This window comes from Anomaloglossus baeobatrachus, chromosome 11 (genome assembly GCF_048569485.1).
Source record: "Anomaloglossus baeobatrachus isolate aAnoBae1 chromosome 11, aAnoBae1.hap1, whole genome shotgun sequence".
NCBI classification, from domain to species: Eukaryota; Metazoa; Chordata; class Amphibia; order Anura; family Aromobatidae; genus Anomaloglossus; species Anomaloglossus baeobatrachus.
Genome location: NC_134363.1, coordinates 3,840,339 through 3,858,195, shown reverse-complemented (window position 1 = coordinate 3,858,195; position 17,857 = coordinate 3,840,339). Strand labels below are relative to the sequence as shown.

The window sequence follows — 17,857 nt, the reverse complement described above, 5'->3', positions numbered from 1 at the left end:
TGGAGGAGGAAGAGGACAGAGGAGTCTGGAGGAGGAAGAGGACAGAGGAGTCTGGAGGAGGAAGAGGACAGAGGAGTCTGGAGGAGGAAGAGGACAGAGGAGTCTGGAGGAGGAAGAGGACAGAGGAGTCTGGAGGAGGAAGAGAACAGAGGAGTCTGGAGGAGGAAGAGAACAGAGGAGTCTGGAGGAGGAAGAGGACAGAGGAGTCTGGAGGAGGAAGAGGACAGAGGAGTCTGGAGGAGGAAGAGGACAGAGGAGTCTGGAGGAGGAAGAGGACAGAGGAGTCTGGAGGAGGAAGAGGACTGAGGAGTCTGGAGGAGGAAGAGAACAGAGGAGTCTGGAGGAGGAAGAGGACAGAGGAGTCTGGAGGAGGAAGAGGACAGAGGAGTCTGGAGGAGGAAGAGGAGTCTGGAGGAGGAAGAGGACAGAGGAGTCTGGAGGAGGAAGAGGACAGAGGAGTCTGGAGGAGGAAGAGGACAGAGGAGTCTGGAGGAGGAAGAGGACAGAGGAGTCTGGAGGAGGAAGAGGACAGAGGAGTCTGGAGGAGGAAGAGGACAGAGGAGTCTGGAGGAGGAAGAGGAGTCTGGAGGAGGAAGAGGACAGAGGAGTCTGGAGGAGGAAGGGAACAGAGGAGTCTGGAGGAGGAAGAGGACAGAGGAGTCTGGAGGAGGAAGAGGACAGAGGAGTCTGGAGGAGGAAGAGGACAGAGGAGTCTGGAGGAGGAAGAGGACAGAGGAGTCTGGAGGAGGAAGAGGACAGAGGAGTCTGGAGGAGGAAGAGGAGTCTGGAGGAGGAAGAGGACAGAGGAGTCTGGAGGAGGAAGAGGACAGAGGAGTCTGGAGGAGGAAGAGAACAGAGGAGTCTGGAGGAGGAAGAGGACAGAGGAGTCTGGAGGAGGAAGAGGACAGAGGAGTCTGGAGGAGGAAGAGAACAGAGGAGTCTGGAGGAGGAGAGAGGAGTGTGGAGGAGGAAGAGGACAGAGGAGTCTGGAGGAGGAAGAGGAGTCTGGAGGAGGAAGAGGACAGAGGAGTCTGGAGGAGGAGAGAGGAGTGTGGAGGAGGAAGAGGACAGAGGAGTCTGGAGGAGGAAGAGGAGTCTGGAGGAGGAAGAGGACAGAGGAGTCTGGAGGAGGAAGAGGACAGAGGAGTCTGGAGGAGGAAGAGAACAGAGGAGTCTGGAGGAGGAAGAGGACAGAGGAGTCTGGAGGAGGAAGAGGACAGAGGAGTCGGGAGGAGGAAGAGGACAGAGGAGTCTGGAGGAGGAAGAGGACAGAGGAGTCTGGAGGAGGAAGAGGACAGAGGAGTCTGGAGGAGGAAGAGGAGTCTGGAGGAGGAAGAGGAGTCTGGAAGAGGAAGAGGAGTCTGGAGGAGGAAGAGGACAGAGGAGTCTGGAGGAGGAAGAGGACAGAGGAGTCTGGAGGAGGACAGAGGAGTCTGGAGGAGGACAGAGGAGTCTGGAGGAGGACAGAGGAGTCTGGAGGAGGAGGACAGAGGAGTCTGGAGGAGGAGGGCAGAGGAGTCTGGAGGAGGAGGGCAGAGGAGTCTGGAGGAGGAAGAGGACAGAGGAGTCTGGAGGAGGACAGAGGAGTCTGGAGGAGGAAGAGGACATAGGAGTCTGGAAGAGGACAGAGGAGTCTGGAGGAGGAGGAGGACAGAGGAGTCTGGAGGAGGAGGACAGAGGAGTCTAGAGGAGTAGGACAGAGGAGTCTAGAGGAGGAAAACAGAGGAGTCTGGAGGAGGAGAACAGAGAAGTCTAGAGAAGGACAGAGGAGTCTAGAGGAGAAGGACAGAGGAGTCTAGAGGAGGAGGACAGAGGAGTCTGGAGGAGAAAGACAAAAGAGTCTGGAGGAGGACAAAGGAGTCTAGAGGAGGAGGACAGAGGAGTCTGGAGGAGGAGGACAGAGGAGTCTGGAGGAGGACAGAGGAGTCTGGAGGAGGACAGAGGAGTCTGGAGGAGGAGGAGGAGGACAGAGGAGTCTGAAGGAAGACAGAGGAGTCTGGAGGAGAAGGACTGAGGGGTCTGGAGGAAGAGGAGAGAGGAGTCTGGAGGAGAAGGACAGAGGAGTCTGGAGGAGAAGGACAGAGGAGTCTGGAGGAGAAGGACAGAGGAGTCTGGAGGAAGAGGAGAGAGGAGTCTGGAGGAAGAGGAGAGAGGAGTCTGGAGGCAGAGGACAGAGGAGTCTGGAGGCAGAGGACAGAGGAGTCTGGAGGCAGAGGACAGAGGAGTCTGGAGGCAGAGGACAGAGGAGTCTGGAGGAAGAGGACAGAGGAGTCTGGAGGAAGAGGACAGAGGAGTCTGGATGGAGGAGAAGGACAGAGGAGTCTGGATGGAGGAGAAGGACAGAGGAGTCTGGAGAAGGAGTACAGAGGAGTCTGGAGAAGGAGTACAGAGGAGTCTGGAGAAGGAGTACAGAGGAGTCTGAAAGAGGACAGAGGAGTCTGGAGGAAGAGGACAGAGGATTCTGGAGGAGGAGGAAAGAGGAGAGTGGAGGAGGACAGAGGAGAGTGGAGGAGGAGAACAGAGGAGTCTGGAGGAGGAGGACAGAGGAGTCTGGAGGAGGAGGACAGAGGAGTCTGGAGGAGGAGGACAGAGGAGTCTGGAGGAGGAAGAGGACAGAGGAGTCTGGAGGAGGAAGAGGAGTCTGGAGGAGGAAGAGGACAGAGGAGTCTGGAGGAGGAAGAGGACAGAGGAGTCTGGAGGAGGAAGAGGACAGAGGAGTCTGGAGGAGGAAGAGGACAGAGGAGTCTGGAGGAGGAAGAGGACAGAGGAGTCTGGAGGAGGAAGAGGACAGAGGAGTCTGGAGGAGGAAGAGGACAGAGGAGTCTGGAGGAGGAAGAGGACAGAGGAGTCTGGAGGAGGAAGAGGAGTCTGGAGGAGGAAGAGGACAGAGGAGTCTGGAGGAGGAAGAGGAGTCTGGAGGAGGAAGAGGACAGAGGAGTCTGGAGGAGGAAGAGGACAGAGGAGTCTGGAGGAGGAAGAGAACAGAGGAGTCTGGAGGAGGAAGAGGACAGAGGAGTCTGGAGGAGGAAGAGGACAGAGGAGTCTGGAGGAGGAAGAGGAGTCTGGAGGAGGAAGAGGACAGAGGAGTCTGGAGGAGGAAGAGGACAGAGGAGTCTGGAGGAGGAAGAGGACAGAGGAGTCTGGAGGAGGAAGAGGACAGAGGAGTCTGGAGGAGGAAGAGGAGTCTGGAGGAGGAAGAGGACAGAGGAGTCTGGAGGAGGAAGAGGAGTCTGGAGGAGGAAGAGGACAGAGGAGTCTGGAGGAGGAAGAGGACAGAGGAGTCTGGAGGAGGAAGAGGACAGAGGAGTCTGGAGGAGGAAGAGGAGTCTGGAGGAGGAAGAGGACAGAGGAGTCTGGAGGAGGAAGAGGACAGAGGAGTCTGGAGGAGGAAGAGGACAGAGGAGTCTGGAGGAGGAAGAGGAGTCTGGAGGAGGAAGAGGACAGAGGAGTCTGGAGGAGGAAGAGGAGTCTGGAGGAGGAAGAGGACAGAGGAGTCTGGAGGAGGAAGAGGACAGAGGAGTCTGGAGGAGGAAGAGGACAGAGGAGTCTGGAGGAGGAAGAGAACAGAGGAGTCTGGAGGAGGAAGAGGACAGAGGAGTCTGGAGGAGGAAGAGGACAGAGGAGTCTGGAGGAGGAAGAGGACAGAGGAGTCTGGAGGAGGAAGAGGACAGAGGAGTCTGGAGGAGGAAGAGGACAGAGGAGTCTGGAGGAGGAAGAGGACTGAGGAGTCTGGAGGAGGAAGAGAACAGAGGAGTCTGGAGGAGGAAGAGGACAGAGGAGTCTGGAGGAGGAAGAGGACAGAGGAGTCTGGAGGAGGAAGAGGAGTCTGGAGGAGGAAGAGGACAGAGGAGTCTGGAGGAGGAAGAGGACAGAGGAGTCTGGAGGAGGAAGAGGACAGAGGAGTCTGGAGGAGGAAGAGGACAGAGGAGTCTGGAGGAGGAAGAGGACAGAGGAGTCTGGAGGAGGAAGAGGAGTCTGGAGGAGGAAGAGGACAGAGGAGTCTGGAGGAGGAAGAGAACAGAGGAGTCTGGAGGAGGAAGAGGACAGAGGAGTCTGGAGGAGGAAGAAGACAGAGGAGTCTGGAGGAGGAAGAGGACAGAGGAGTCTGGAGGAGGAAGAGGAGTCTGGAGGAGGAAGAGGACAGAGGAGTCTGGAGGAGGAAGAGGACAGAGGAGTCTGGAGGAGGAAGAGGACAGAGGAGTCTGGAGGAGGAAGAGGACAGAGGAGTCTGGAGGAGGAAGAGGACAGAGGAGTCTGGAGGAGGAAGAGGACAGAGGAGTCTGGAGGAGGAAGAGGACAGAGGAGTCTGGAGGAGGAAGAGGACAGAGGAGTCTGGAGGAGGAAGAGGAGTCTGGAGGAGGAAGAGGAGTCTGGAGGAGGAAGAGGACAGAGGAGTCTGGAGGAGGAAGAGAACAGAGGAGTCTGGAGGAGGAAGAGAACAGAGGAGTCTGGAGGAGGAAGAGGACAGAGGAGTCTGGAGGAGGAAGAAGAGGAGAGAGGAGTCTGGAGGAGGAAGAGGACAGAGGAGTCTGGAGGAGGAAGAGGAGAGAGGAGTGTGGAGGAGGAAGAGGACAGAGGAGTCTGGAGGAGGAAGAGGAGTCTGGAGGAGGAAGAGGACAGAGGAGTCTGGAGGAGGAAGAGGACAGAGGAGTCTGGAGGAGGAAGAGAACAGAGGAGTCTGGAGGAGGAAGAGGACAGAGGAGTCTGGAGGAGGAAGAGGACAGAGGAGTCTGGAGGAGGAAGAGGACAGAGGAGTCTGGAGGAGGAAGAGGAGTCTGGAGGAGGAAGAGGACAGAGGAGTCTGGAGGAGGAAGAGGACAGAGGAGTCTGGAGGAGGAAGAGGAGTCTGGAGGAGGAAGAGGAGTCTGGAGGAGGAAGAGGAGTCTGGAGGAGGAAGAGGAGTCTGGAGGAGGAAGAGGACAGAGGAGTCTGGAGGAGGAAGAGGACAGAGGAGTCTGGAGGAGGACAGAGGAGTCTGGAGGAGGACAGAGGAGTCTGGAGGAGGACAGAGGAGTCTGGAGGAGGAAGAGGAGTCTGGAGGAGGAAGAGGACAGAGGAGTCTGGAGGAGGAAGATGAGTCTGGAGGAGGAAGAGGACAGAGGAGTCTGGAGGAGGAAGATGAGTCTGGAGGAGGAAGAGGACAGAGGAGTCTGGAGGAGGAAGAGAACAGAGGAGTCTGGAGGAGGAAGAGGACAGAGGAGTCTGGAGGAGGAAGAGAACAGAGGAGTCTGGAGGAGGAAGAGGACAGAGGAGTCTGGAGGAGGAAGAGGACAGAGGAGTCTGGAGGAGGAAGAGGACAGAGGAGTCTGGAGGAGGAAGAGAACAGAGGAGTCTGGAGGAGGAAGAGGACAGAGGAGTCTGGAGGAGGAAGAGGACAGAGGAGTCTGGAGGAGGAAGAGGACAGAGGAGTCTGGAGGAGGAAGAGGACAGAGGAGTCTGGAGGAGGAAGAGGAGTCTGGAGGAGGAAGAGGACAGAGGAGTCTGGAGGAGGAAGAGAACAGAGGAGTCTGGAGGAGGAAGAGGACAGAGGAGTCTGGAGGAGGAAGAGGAGAGAGGAGTGTGGAGGAGGAAGAGGACAGAGGAGTCTGGAGGAGGAAGAGGAGAGAGGAGAGTGGAGGAGGAAGAGGACAGAGGAGTCTGGAGGAGGAAGAGGAGTCTGGAGGAGGAAGAGGACAGAGGAGTCTGGAGGAGGAAGAGGACAGAGGAGTCTGGAGGAGGAAGAGAACAGAGGAGTCTGGAGGAGGAAGAGGACAGAGGAGTCTGGAGGAGGAAGAGGACAGAGGAGTCGGGAGGAGGAAGAGGACAGAGGAGTCTGGAGGAGGAAGAGGACAGAGGAGTCTGGAGGAGGAAGAGGAGTCTGGAGGAGGAAGAGGAGTCTGGAGGAGGAAGAGGAGTCTGGAGGAGGAAGAGGACAGAGGAGTCTGGAGGAGGAAGAGGACAGAGGAGTCTGGAGGAGGACAGAGGAGTCTGGAGGAGGACAGAGGAGTCTGGAGGAGGACAGAGGAGCTTGGAGGAGGAGGACAGAGGAGTCTGGAGGAGGAGGGCAGAGGAGTCTGGAGGAGGAGGGCAGAGGAGTCTGGAGGAGGAGGGCAGAGGAGTCTGGAGGAGGAAGAGGACAGAGGAGTCTGGAGGAGGACAGAGGAGTCTGGAGGAGGACAGAGGAGTCTGGAGGAGGAAGAGGACATAGGAGTCTGGAAGAGGACAGAGGAGTCTGGAGGAGGAGGAGGACAGAGGAGTCTGGAGGAGGAGGACAGAGGAGTCTGGAGGAGGAAGAGGACAGAGGAGTCTGGAGGAGGAAGAGGAGTCTGGAGGAGGAAGAGGACAGAGGAGTCTGGAGGAGGAAGAGGAGAGAGGAGTCTGGAGGAGGAAGAGGACAGAGGAGTCTGGAGGAGGAAGAGGACAGAGGAGTCTGGAGGAGGAAGAGAACAGAGGAGTCTGGAGGAGGAAGAGAACAGAGGAGTCTGGAGGAGGAAGAGGACAGAGGAGTCTGGAGGAGGAAGAGGAGAGAGGAGTCTGGAGGAGGAAGAGGACAGAGGAGTCTGGAGGAGGAAGAGGAGAGAGGAGTGTGGAGGAGGAAGAGGACAGAGGAGTCTGGAGGAGGAAGAGGAGTCTGGAGGAGGAAGAGGACAGAGGAGTCTGGAGGAGGAAGAGGACAGAGGAGTCTGGAGGAGGAAGAGGAGTCTGGAGGAGGAAGAGGACAGAGGAGTCTGGAGGAGGAAGAGGAGTCTGGAGGAGGAAGAGGACAGAGGAGTCTGGAGGAGGAAGAGAACAGAGGAGTCTGGAGGAGGAAGAGAACAGAGGAGTCTGGAGGAGGAAGAGGACAGAGGAGTCTGGAGGAGGAAGAGAACAGAGGAGTCTGGAGGAGGAAGAGAACAGAGGAGTCTGGAGGAGGAAGAGGACAGAGGAGTCTGGAGGAGGAAGAGGAGAGAGGAGTCTGGAGGAGGAAGAGGACAGAGGAGTCTGGAGGAGGAAGAGGAGAGAGGAGTGTGGAGGAGGAAGAGGACAGAGGAGTCTGGAGGAGGAAGAGGAGTCTGGAGGAGGAAGAGGACAGAGGAGTCTGGAGGAGGAAGAGAACAGAGGAGTCTGGAGGAGGAAGAGAACAGAGGAGTCTGGAGGAGGAAGAGGACAGAGGAGTCTGGAGGAGGAAGAGGACAGAGGAGTCTGGAGGAGGAAGAGGAGTCTGGAGGAGGAAGAGGAGTCTGGAGGAGGAAGAGGAATCTGGAGGAGGAAGAGGACAGAGGAGTCTGGAGGAGGAAGAGGACAGAGGAGTCTGGAGGAGGACAGAGGAGTCTGGAGGAGGACAGAGGAGTCTGGAGGAGGACAGAGGAGTCTGGAGGAGGAGGACAGAGGAGTCTGGAGGAGGAGGACAGAGGAGTCTGGAGGAGGAAGAGGACAGAGGAGTCTGGAGGAGGAAGAGGACAGAGGAGTCTGGAGGAGGAAGAGGACAGAGGAGTCTGGAGGAGGAAGAGGACAGAGGAGTCTGGAGGAGGAAGAGGACAGAGGAGTCTGGAGGAGGAAGAGGACAGAGGAGTCTGGAGGAGGAAGAGGACAGAGGAGTCTGGAGGAGGAAGAGGACAGAGGAGTCTGGAGGAGGAAGAGGACAGAGGAGTCTGGAGGAGGAAGAGAACAGAGGAGTCTGGAGGAGGAAGAGGACAGAGGAGTCTGGAGGAGGAAGAGGACAGAGGAGTCTGGAGGAGGAAGAGGACAGAGGAGTCTGGAGGAGGAAGAGGACAGAGGAGTCTGGAGGAGGAAGAGGAGTCTGGAGGAGGAAGAGGACAGAGGAGTCTGGAGGAGGAAGAGAACAGAGGAGTCTGGAGGAGGAAGAGGACAGAGGAGTCTGGAGGAGGAAGAGGAGAGAGGAGTGTGGAGGAGGAAGAGGACAGAGGAGTCTGGAGGAGGAAGAGGAGAGAGGAGAGTGGAGGAGGAAGAGGACAGAGGAGTCTGGAGGAGGAAGAGGAGTCTGGAGGAGGAAGAGGACAGAGGAGTCTGGAGGAGGAAGAGGACAGAGGAGTCTGGAGGAGGAAGAGAACAGAGGAGTCTGGAGGAGGAAGAGGACAGAGGAGTCTGGAGGAGGAAGAGGACAGAGGAGTCGGGAGGAGGAAGAGGACAGAGGAGTCTGGAGGAGGAAGAGGACAGAGGAGTCTGGAGGAGGAAGAGGAGTCTGGAGGAGGAAGAGGAGTCTGGAGGAGGAAGAGGAGTCTGGAGGAGGAAGAGGACAGAGGAGTCTGGAGGAGGAAGAGGACAGAGGAGTCTGGAGGAGGACAGAGGAGTCTGGAGGAGGACAGAGGAGTCTGGAGGAGGACAGAGGAGCTTGGAGGAGGAGGACAGAGGAGTCTGGAGGAGGAGGGCAGAGGAGTCTGGAGGAGGAGGGCAGAGGAGTCTGGAGGAGGAGGGCAGAGGAGTCTGGAGGAGGAAGAGGACAGAGGAGTCTGGAGGAGGACAGAGGAGTCTGGAGGAGGACAGAGGAGTCTGGAGGAGGAAGAGGACATAGGAGTCTGGAAGAGGACAGAGGAGTCTGGAGGAGGAGGAGGACAGAGGAGTCTGGAGGAGGAGGACAGAGGAGTCTGGAGGAGGAAGAGGACAGAGGAGTCTGGAGGAGGAAGAGGAGTCTGGAGGAGGAAGAGGACAGAGGAGTCTGGAGGAGGAAGAGGAGAGAGGAGTCTGGAGGAGGAAGAGGACAGAGGAGTCTGGAGGAGGAAGAGGACAGAGGAGTCTGGAGGAGGAAGAGAACAGAGGAGTCTGGAGGAGGAAGAGAACAGAGGAGTCTGGAGGAGGAAGAGGACAGAGGAGTCTGGAGGAGGAAGAGGAGAGAGGAGTCTGGAGGAGGAAGAGGACAGAGGAGTCTGGAGGAGGAAGAGGAGAGAGGAGTGTGGAGGAGGAAGAGGACAGAGGAGTCTGGAGGAGGAAGAGGAGTCTGGAGGAGGAAGAGGACAGAGGAGTCTGGAGGAGGAAGAGGACAGAGGAGTCTGGAGGAGGAAGAGGAGTCTGGAGGAGGAAGAGGACAGAGGAGTCTGGAGGAGGAAGAGGAGTCTGGAGGAGGAAGAGGACAGAGGAGTCTGGAGGAGGAAGAGAACAGAGGAGTCTGGAGGAGGAAGAGAACAGAGGAGTCTGGAGGAGGAAGAGGACAGAGGAGTCTGGAGGAGGAAGAGAACAGAGGAGTCTGGAGGAGGAAGAGAACAGAGGAGTCTGGAGGAGGAAGAGGACAGAGGAGTCTGGAGGAGGAAGAGGAGAGAGGAGTCTGGAGGAGGAAGAGGACAGAGGAGTCTGGAGGAGGAAGAGGAGAGAGGAGTGTGGAGGAGGAAGAGGACAGAGGAGTCTGGAGGAGGAAGAGGAGTCTGGAGGAGGAAGAGGACAGAGGAGTCTGGAGGAGGAAGAGAACAGAGGAGTCTGGAGGAGGAAGAGAACAGAGGAGTCTGGAGGAGGAAGAGGACAGAGGAGTCTGGAGGAGGAAGAGGACAGAGGAGTCTGGAGGAGGAAGAGGAGTCTGGAGGAGGAAGAGGAGTCTGGAGGAGGAAGAGGAATCTGGAGGAGGAAGAGGACAGAGGAGTCTGGAGGAGGAAGAGGACAGAGGAGTCTGGAGGAGGACAGAGGAGTCTGGAGGAGGACAGAGGAGTCTGGAGGAGGACAGAGGAGTCTGGAGGAGGAGGACAGAGGAGTCTGGAGGAGGAGGACAGAGGAGTCTGGAGGAGGAAGAGGACAGAGGAGTCTGGAGGAGGAAGAGGACAGAGGAGTCTGGAGGAGGAAGAGGACAGAGGAGTCTGGAGGAGGAAGAGGACAGAGGAGTCTGGAGGAGGAAGAGGACAGAGGAGTCTGGAGGAGGAAGAGGACAGAGGAGTCTGGAGGAGGAAGAGGAGTCTGGAGGAGGAAGAGGAGTCTGGAGGAGGAAGAGGAGTCTGGAGGAGGAAGAGGAGTCTGGAGGAGGAAGAGGAGTCTGGAGGAGGAAGAGGACAGAGGAGTCTGGAGGAGGAAGAGGACAGAGGAGTCTGGAGGAGGACAGAGGAGTCTGGAGGAGGACAGAGGAGTCTGGAGGAGGAGGACAGAGGAGTCTGGAGGAGGAGGGCAGAGGAGTCTGGAGGAGGAGGGCAGAGGAGTCTGGAGGAGGACAGAGGAGTCTGGAGGAGGACAGAGGAGTCTGGAGGAGGAAGAGGAGTCTGGAGGAGGAAGAGGACAGAGGAGTCTGGAGGAGGAAGAGGAGTCTGGAGGAGGAAGAGGACAGAGGAGTCTGGAGGAGGAAGAGAACAGAGGAGTCTGGAGGAGGAAGAGAACAGAGGAGTCTGGAGGAGGAAGAGGACAGAGGAGTCTGGAGGAGGAAGAGGACAGAGGAGTCTGGAGGAGGAAGAGGAGAGAGGAGTCTGGAGGAGGAAGAGGACAGAGGAGTCTGGAGGAGGAAGAGGAGAGAGGAGTGTGGAGGAGGAAGAGGACAGAGGAGTCTGGAGGAGGAAGAGGAGTCTGGAGGAGGAAGAGGACAGAGGAGTCTGGAGGAGGAAGAGGACAGAGGAGTCTGGAGGAGGAAGAGGACAGAGGAGTCTGGAGGAGGAAAAGGAGTCTGGAGGAGGAAGAGGAGTCTGGAGGAGGAAGAGGAGTCTGGAGGAGGAAGAGGACAGAGGAGTCTGGAGGAGGAAGAGGACAGAGGGGTCTGGAGGAGGACAGAGGAGTCTGGAGGAGGACAGAGGAGTCTGGAGGAGGAGGACAGAGGAGTCTGGAGGAGGAGGGCAGAGGAGTCTGGAGGAGGAAGAGGACAGAGGAGTCTGGAGGAGGAAGAGGACAGAGGAGTCTGGAGGAGGAAGAGGACAGAGGAGTCTGGAGGAGGAAGAGGACAGAGGAGTCTGGAGGAGGAAGAGGAGTCTGGAGGAGGAAGAGGAGTCTGGAGGAGGAAGAGGAGTCTGGAGGAGGAAGAGGACAGAGGAGTCTGGAGGAGGAAGAGGACAGAGGAGTCTGGAGGAGGACAGAGGAGTCTGGAGGAGGACAGAGGAGTCTGGAGGAGGACAGAGGAGTCTGGAGGAGGAGGACAGAGGAGTCTGGAGGAGGAGGGCAGAGGAGTCTGGAGGAGGAGGGCAGAGGAGTCTGGAGGAGGAAGAGGACAGAGGAGTCTGGAGGAGGACAGAGGACAGAGGAGTCTGGAGGAGGACAGAGGAGTCTGGAGGAGGACAGAGGAGTCTGGAGGAGGAAGAGGACATAGGAGTCTGGAAGAGGACAGAGGAGTCTGGAGGAGGAGGAGGACAGAGGAGTCTGGAGGAGGAGGACAGAGGAGTCTAGAGGAGTAGGACAGAGGAGTCTAGAGGAGGAAAACAGAGGAGTCTGGGGGAGGAGAACAGAGAAGTCTAGAGAAGGACAGAGGAGTCTAGAGGAGAAGGACAGAGGAGTCTGGAGGAGGAGGGCAGAGGAGTCTGGAGGAGGAAGAGGACAGAGGAGTCTGGAGGAGGACAGAGGAGTCTGGAGGAGGAAGAGGACATAGGAGTCTGGAAGAGGACAGAGGAGTCTGGAGGAGGAGGAGGACAGAGGAGTCTGGAGGAGGAGGACAGAGGAGTCTAGAGGAGTAGGACAGAGGAGTCTAGAGGAGGAAAACAGAGGAGTCTGGGGGAGGAGAACAGAGAAGTCTAGAGAAGGACAGAGGAGTCTAGAGGAGAAGGACAGAGGAGTCTAGAGGAGGAGGACAGAGGAGTCTGGAGGAGAAAGACAAAAGAGTCTGGAGGAGGACAAAGGAGTCTAGAGGAGGAGGACAGAGGAGTCTGGAGGAGGAGGACAGAGGAGTCTGGAGGAGGACAGAGGAGTCTGGAGGAGGACAGAGGAGTCTGGAGGAGGAGGAGGAGGACAGAGGAGTCTGAAGGAAGACAGAGGAGTCTGGAGGAGAAGGACTGAGGGGTCTGGAGGAAGAGGAGAGAGGAGTCTGGAGGAGAAGGACAGAGGAGTCTGGAGGAGAAGGACAGAGGAGTCTGGAGGAGACGGACAGAGGAGTCTGGAGGAAGAGGAGAGAGGAGTCTGGAGGCAGAGGAGAGAGGAGTCTGGAGGCAGAGGACAGAGGAGTCTGGAGGCAGAGGACAGAGGAGTCTGGAGGCAGAGGACAGAGGAGTCTGGAGGCAGAGGACAGAGGAGTCTGGAGGAAGAGGACAGAGGAGTCTGGATGGAGGAGAAGGACAGAGGAGTCTGGATGGAGGAGAAGGACAGAGGAGTCTGGATGGAGGAGAAGGACAGAGGAGTCTGGAGAAGGAGTACAGAGGAGTCTGGAGAAGGAGTACAGAGGAGTCTGGAGAAGGAGTACAGAGGAGTCTGAAAGAGGACAGAGGAGTCTGGAGGAAGAGGACAGAGGATTCTGGAGGAGGAGGAAAGAGGAGAGTGGAGGAGGACAGAGGAGAGTGGAGGAGGAGAACAGAGGAGTCTGGAGGAGGAGGACAGAGGAGTCTGGAGGAGGAGGACAGAGGAGTCTGGAGGAGGAGGACAGAGGAGTCTGGAGGAGGAAGAGGACAGAGGAGTCTGGAGGAGGAAGAGGAGTCTGGAGGAGGAAGAGGACAGAGGAGTCTGGAGGAGGAAGAGGACAGAGGAGTCTGGAGGAGGAAGAGGACAGAGGAGTCTGGAGGAGGAAGAGGAGTCTGGTGGAGGAAGAGGACAGAGGAGTCTGGAGGAGGAAGAGGACAGAGGAGTCTGGAGGAGGAAGAGGACAGAGGAGTCTGGAGGAGGAAGAGGACAGAGGAGTCTGGAGGAGGAAGAGGAGTCTGGAGGAGGAAGAGGACAGAGGAGTCTGGAGGAGGAAGAGGAGTCTGGAGGAGGAAGAGGACAGAGGAGTCTGGAGGAGGAAGAGGACAGAGGAGTCTGGAGGAGGAAGAGGACAGAGGAGTCTGGAGGAGGAAGAGGACAGAGGAGTCTGGAGGAGGAAGAGGAGTCTGGAGGAGGAAGAGGACAGAGGAGTCTGGAGGAGGAAGAGGACAGAGGAGTCTGGAGGAGGAAGAGGACAGAGGAGTCTGGAGGAGGAAGAGGACAGAGGAGTCTGGAGGAGGAAGAGGAGTCTGGAGGAGGAAGAGGACAGAGGAGTCTGGAGGAGGAAGAGGAGTCTGGAGGAGGAAGAGGACAGAGGAGTCTGGAGGAGGAAGAGGAGTCTGGAGGAGGAAGAGGACAGAGGAGTCTGGAGGAGGAAGAGGACAGAGGAGTCTGGAGGAGGAAGAGGACAGAGGAGTCTGGAGGAGGAAGAGGAGTCTGGAGGAGGAAGAGGACAGAGGAGTCTGGAGGAGGAAGAGGACAGAGGAGTCTGGAGGAGGAAGAGGACAGAGGAGTCTGGAGGAGGAAGAGGACAGAGGAGTCTGGAGGAGGAAGAGGAGTCTGGAGGAGGAAGAGGACAGAGGAGTCTGGAGGAGGAAGAGGAGTCTGGAGGAGGAAGAGGACAGAGGAGTCTGGAGGAGGAAGAGGACAGAGGAGTCTGGAGGAGGAAGAGGACAGAGGAGTCTGGAGGAGGAAGAGAACAGAGGAGTCTGGAGGAGGAAGAGGACAGAGGAGTCTGGAGGAGGAAGAGGACAGAGGAGTCTGGAGGAGGAAGAGGACAGAGGAGTCTGGAGGAGGAAGAGGACAGAGGAGTCTGGAGGAGGAAGAGGACTGAGGAGTCTGGAGGAGGAAGAGAACAGAGGAGTCTGGAGGAGGAAGAGGACAGAGGAGTCTGGAGGAGGAAGAGGACAGAGGAGTCTGGAGGAGGAAGAGGAGTCTGGAGGAGGAAGAGGACAGAGGAGTCTGGAGGAGGAAGAGGACAGAGGAGTCTGGAGGAGGAAGAGGACAGAGGAGTCTGGAGGAGGAAAAGGACAGAGGAGTCTGGAGGAGGAAGAGGACAGAGGAGTCTGGAGGAGGAAGAGGAGTCTGGAGGAGGAAGAGGACAGAGGAGTCTGGAGGAGGAAGAGAACAGAGGAGTCTGGAGGAGGAAGAGGACAGAGGAGTCTGGAGGAGGAAGAGGACAGAGGAGTCTGGAGGAGGAAGAGGACAGAGGAGTCTGGAGGAGGAAGAGGAGTCTGGAGGAGGAAGAGGACAGAGGAGTCTGGAGGAGGAAGAGGACAGAGGAGTCTGGAGGAGGAAGAGGACAGAGGAGTCTGGAGGAGGAAGAGGACAGAGGAGTCTGGAGGAGGAAGAGGACAGAGGAGTCTGGAGGAGGAAGAGGACAGAGGAGTCTGGAGGAGGAAGAGGACAGAGGAGTCTGGAGGAGGAAGAGGACAGAGGAGTCTGGAGGAGGAAGAGAACAGAGGAGTCTGGAGGAGGAAGAGGACAGAGGAGTCTGGAGGAGGAAGAGGACAGAGGAGTCTGGAGGAGGAAGAGGACAGAGGAGTCTGGAGGAGGAAGAGGAGTCTGGAGGAGGAAGAGGACAGAGGAGTCTGGAGGAGGAAGAGAACAGAGGAGTCTGGAGGAGGAAGAGAACAGAGGAGTCTGGAGGAGGAAGAGGACAGAGGAGTCTGGAGGAGGAAGAGGAGAGAGGAGTCTGGAGGAGGAAGAGGACAGAGGAGTCTGGAGGAGGAAGAGGAGAGAGGAGTGTGGAGGAGGAAGAGGACAGAGGAGTCTGGAGGAGGAAGAGGAGTCTGGAGGAGGAAGAGGACAGAGGAGTCTGGAGGAGGAAGAGGACAGAGGAGTCTGGAGGAGGAAGAGGACAGAGGAGTCTGGAGGAGGAAGAGAACAGAGGAGTCTGGAGGAGGAAGAGGACAGAGGAGTCTGGAGGAGGAAGAGGACAGAGGAGTCTGGAGGAGGAAGAGGAGTCTGGAGGAGGAAGAGAACAGAGGAGTCTGGAGGAGGAAGAGGACAGAGGAGTCTGGAGGAGGAAGAGGACAGAGGAGTCTGGAGGAGGAAGAGGACAGAGGAGTCTGGAGGAGGAAGAGGAGTCTGGAGGAGGAAGAGGAGTCTGGAGGAGGAAGAGGAGTCTGGAGGAGGAAGAGGAGTCTGGAGGAGGAAGAGGACAGAGGAGTCTGGAGGAGGAAGAGGACAGAGGAGTCTGGAGGAGGACAGAGGAGTCTGGAGGAGGACAGAGGAGTCTGGAGGAGGAAGAGGAGTCTGGAGGAGGAGGACAGAGGAGTCTGGAGGAGGAGGACAGAGGAGTCTGGAGGAGGAGGGCAGAGGAGTCTGGAGGAGGAGGGCAGAGGAGTCTGGAGGAGGAAGAGGACAGAGGAGTCTGGAGGAGGACAGAGGAGTCTGGAGGAGGACAGAGGAGTCTGGAGGAGGACAGAGGAGTCTGGAGGAGGAAGAGGACATAGGAGTCTGGAAGAGGACAGAGGAGTCTGGAGGAGGAGGAGGACAGAGGAGTCTGGAGGAGGAGGACAGAGGAGTCTAGAGGAGTAGGACAGAGGAGTCTAGAGGAGGAAAACAGAGGAGTCTGGAGGAGGAGAACAGAGAAGTCTAGAGAAGGACAGAGGAGTCTAGAGGAGAAGGACAGAGGAGTCTAGAGGAGGAGGACAGAGGAGTCTAGAGGAGGAGGACAGAGGAGTCTGGAGGAGGAGGACAGAGGAGTCTGGAGGAGGACAGAGGAGTCTGGAGGAGGACAGAGGAGTCTGGAGGAGGAGGAGGACAGAGGAGTCTGAAGGAAGACAGAGGAGTCTGGAGGAGAAGGACTGAGGGGTCTGGAGGAAGAGGAGAGAGGAGTCTGGAGGAGAAGGACAGAGGAGTCTGGAGGAGAAGGACAGAGGAGTCTGGAGGAGAAGGACAGAGGAGTCTGGAGGAAGAGGAGAGAGGAGTCTGGAGGCAGAGGAGAGAGGAGTCTGGAGGCAGAGGACAGAGGAGTCTGGAGGCAGAGGACAGAGGAGTCTGGAGGCAGAGGACAGAGGAGTCTGGAGGCAGAGGACAGAGGAGTCTGGAGGAAGAGGACAGAGGAGTCTGGAGGAAGAGGACAGAGGAGTCTGGATGGAAGAGAAGGACAGAGGAGTCTGGAGAAGGAGTACAGAGGGGTCTGGAGAAGGAGTACAGAGGAGTCTGGAGAAGGAGTACAGAGGAGTCTGAAAGAGGACAGAGGAGTCTGGAGGAAGAGGACAGAGGATTCTGGAGGAGGAGGAAAGAGGAGAGTGGAGGAGGACAGAGGAGAGTGGAGGAGGAGAACAGAGGAGTCTGGAGGAGGAGGACAGAGGAGTCTGGAGGAGGAGGACAGAGGAGTCTGGAGGAGGAGGACAGAGGAGTCTGAAGGAGGACAGAAGAGGACAGAGGAGACTGGAGGAAGAGGACAGAGGAGACTGGAGGAAGAGGACAGAGGAGACTGGAGGAAGAGGACAGAGGAGACTGGAGGAAGAGGACAGAGGAGACTGGAGGAGAAGGACAGAGGAGTCTGGAGGAGAAGGACAGAGGAGTCTGGAGGAGAAGGACAGAGGAGTCTGGAGGAGGAGGACAGAGGAGTCTGGAGGAGAACAGAGGAGTCTGGAGGAGGAAGAGGACAGAGGAGTCTGGAGGAGGACAGAGGAGTCTGGAGGAGGAGGACAGAGGAGTCTGGAGGAGGAGGACAGAGGAGTCTGGAGGAAGAGGACAGAGGAGTCTGGAGGAGGAGGACAGAGGAGTCTGGAGGAGGAGGACAGAGGAGTCTGGAGGAGGAGGACAGAGGAATCTGGAGGAAGAGGACAGAGGAGTCTGGAGGAAGAGGACAGAGGAGTCTGGAGGAGTGGAGCTGGGTTCACGTGTGCCCAGTTTTTGGTGGGACCTCCTTGTAGAGGAGGAGGACAGTTTTGCGGTTATTTTGTGTTTCATAGTCATCACGTTGCGCATATAACGGCCAGTAAGTATTGGGGGATCAGAGGCCGCGCTCGTCCTCACCCCAGGATCATGTAGAAGAAAGTCTCCGGGAGGTCAAAGGGGAAGGTGATCTTAAAGTTGGTTTTGAAGACGGCAGAGATCGTCTCTAGGAGTAAAGAAAGCTACAATTCACACATTGCTCCCAGCCTCCAACAGCCCCGCCCTCTGCTCCCAGCCTCCGCTGACCCTGGCCTCTGCTCCCAGCCTCCAACAGCCCCGCCCTCTGCTCCCAGCCTCTGCTGACCCCGGCCACTGCTCCCAGCCTCCAACAGCCCCGGCCTCTGCTCCCAGCCTCTGCTGACCCCGGCCACTGCTCCCAGCCTCCAACAGCCCCGCCCTCTGCTCCCAGCCTCCGCTGACCCTGGCCTCTGCTCCCAGCCTCCAACAGCCCCGGCCTCTGCTCCCAGCCTCTGCTGACCCCGGCCACTGCTCCCAGCCTCCGCTGACCCCGCCCTCTGCTCCCAGCCTCCGCTGACCCCGGCCTCTGCTCCCAGCCTCCGCTGACCCCGCCCTCTGCTCCCAGCCTCCGCTGACCCCGGCCTCTGCTCCCAGCCTCCAACAGCCCCGCTCTCTACTCCCAGCCTCCAACAGCCCCGCCCTCTACTCCCAGCCTCCGCTGACCCCGGCCTCTGCTCCCAGCCTCCAACAGCCCCGCCCTCTACTCCCAGCCTCCAACAGCCCCGCTCTCTACTCCCAGCCTCCAACAGCCCCGCTCTCTACTCCCAGCCTCCAACAGCCCCGCCCTCTACTCCCAGCCTCCAACAGCCCCGCCCTCTGCTCCCAGCCTCCACTGACCCTGGCCTCTGCTCCCAGCCTCCAACAGCCCCGCCCTCTGCTCCCAGCCTCCACTGACCCCGGCCTCTGCTCCCAGCCTCCAACAGCCCCGCCCTCTACTCCCAGCCTCCAACAGCCCCGCCCTCTACTCCCAGCCTCCAACAGCCCCGCTCTCTACTCCCAGCCTCCAACAGCCCCGCTCTCTACTCCCAGCCTCCAACAGCCCCGCTCTCTACTCCCAGCCTCCAACAGCCCCGCCCTCTGCTCCCAGCCTCCACTGACCCTGGCCTCTGCTCCCAGCCTCCAACAGCCCCGCCCTCTGCTCCCAGCCTCCGCTGACCCCGGCCTCTGCTCCCAG

At 58.1% G+C, this 17,857-nt stretch overlaps 1 protein-coding gene across 2 annotated transcripts in view; it reads right to left on the bottom strand.

Moving 5' to 3' along the window:
• The window catches only part of LOC142256887 (chloride channel protein ClC-Kb-like), a 65,796-nt gene that overhangs the window by 11,831 nt on the left and 36,108 nt on the right, over nucleotides 1-17,857 (bottom strand). For both annotated transcript variants that reach the window (XM_075328848.1, XM_075328849.1), the window contains one exon: nucleotides 16,747-16,831. In XM_075328848.1, the coding sequence (XP_075184963.1) occupies nucleotides 16,747-16,831 (85 nt within the window). The remainder of the gene's footprint in view (nucleotides 1-16,746; nucleotides 16,832-17,857) is intronic.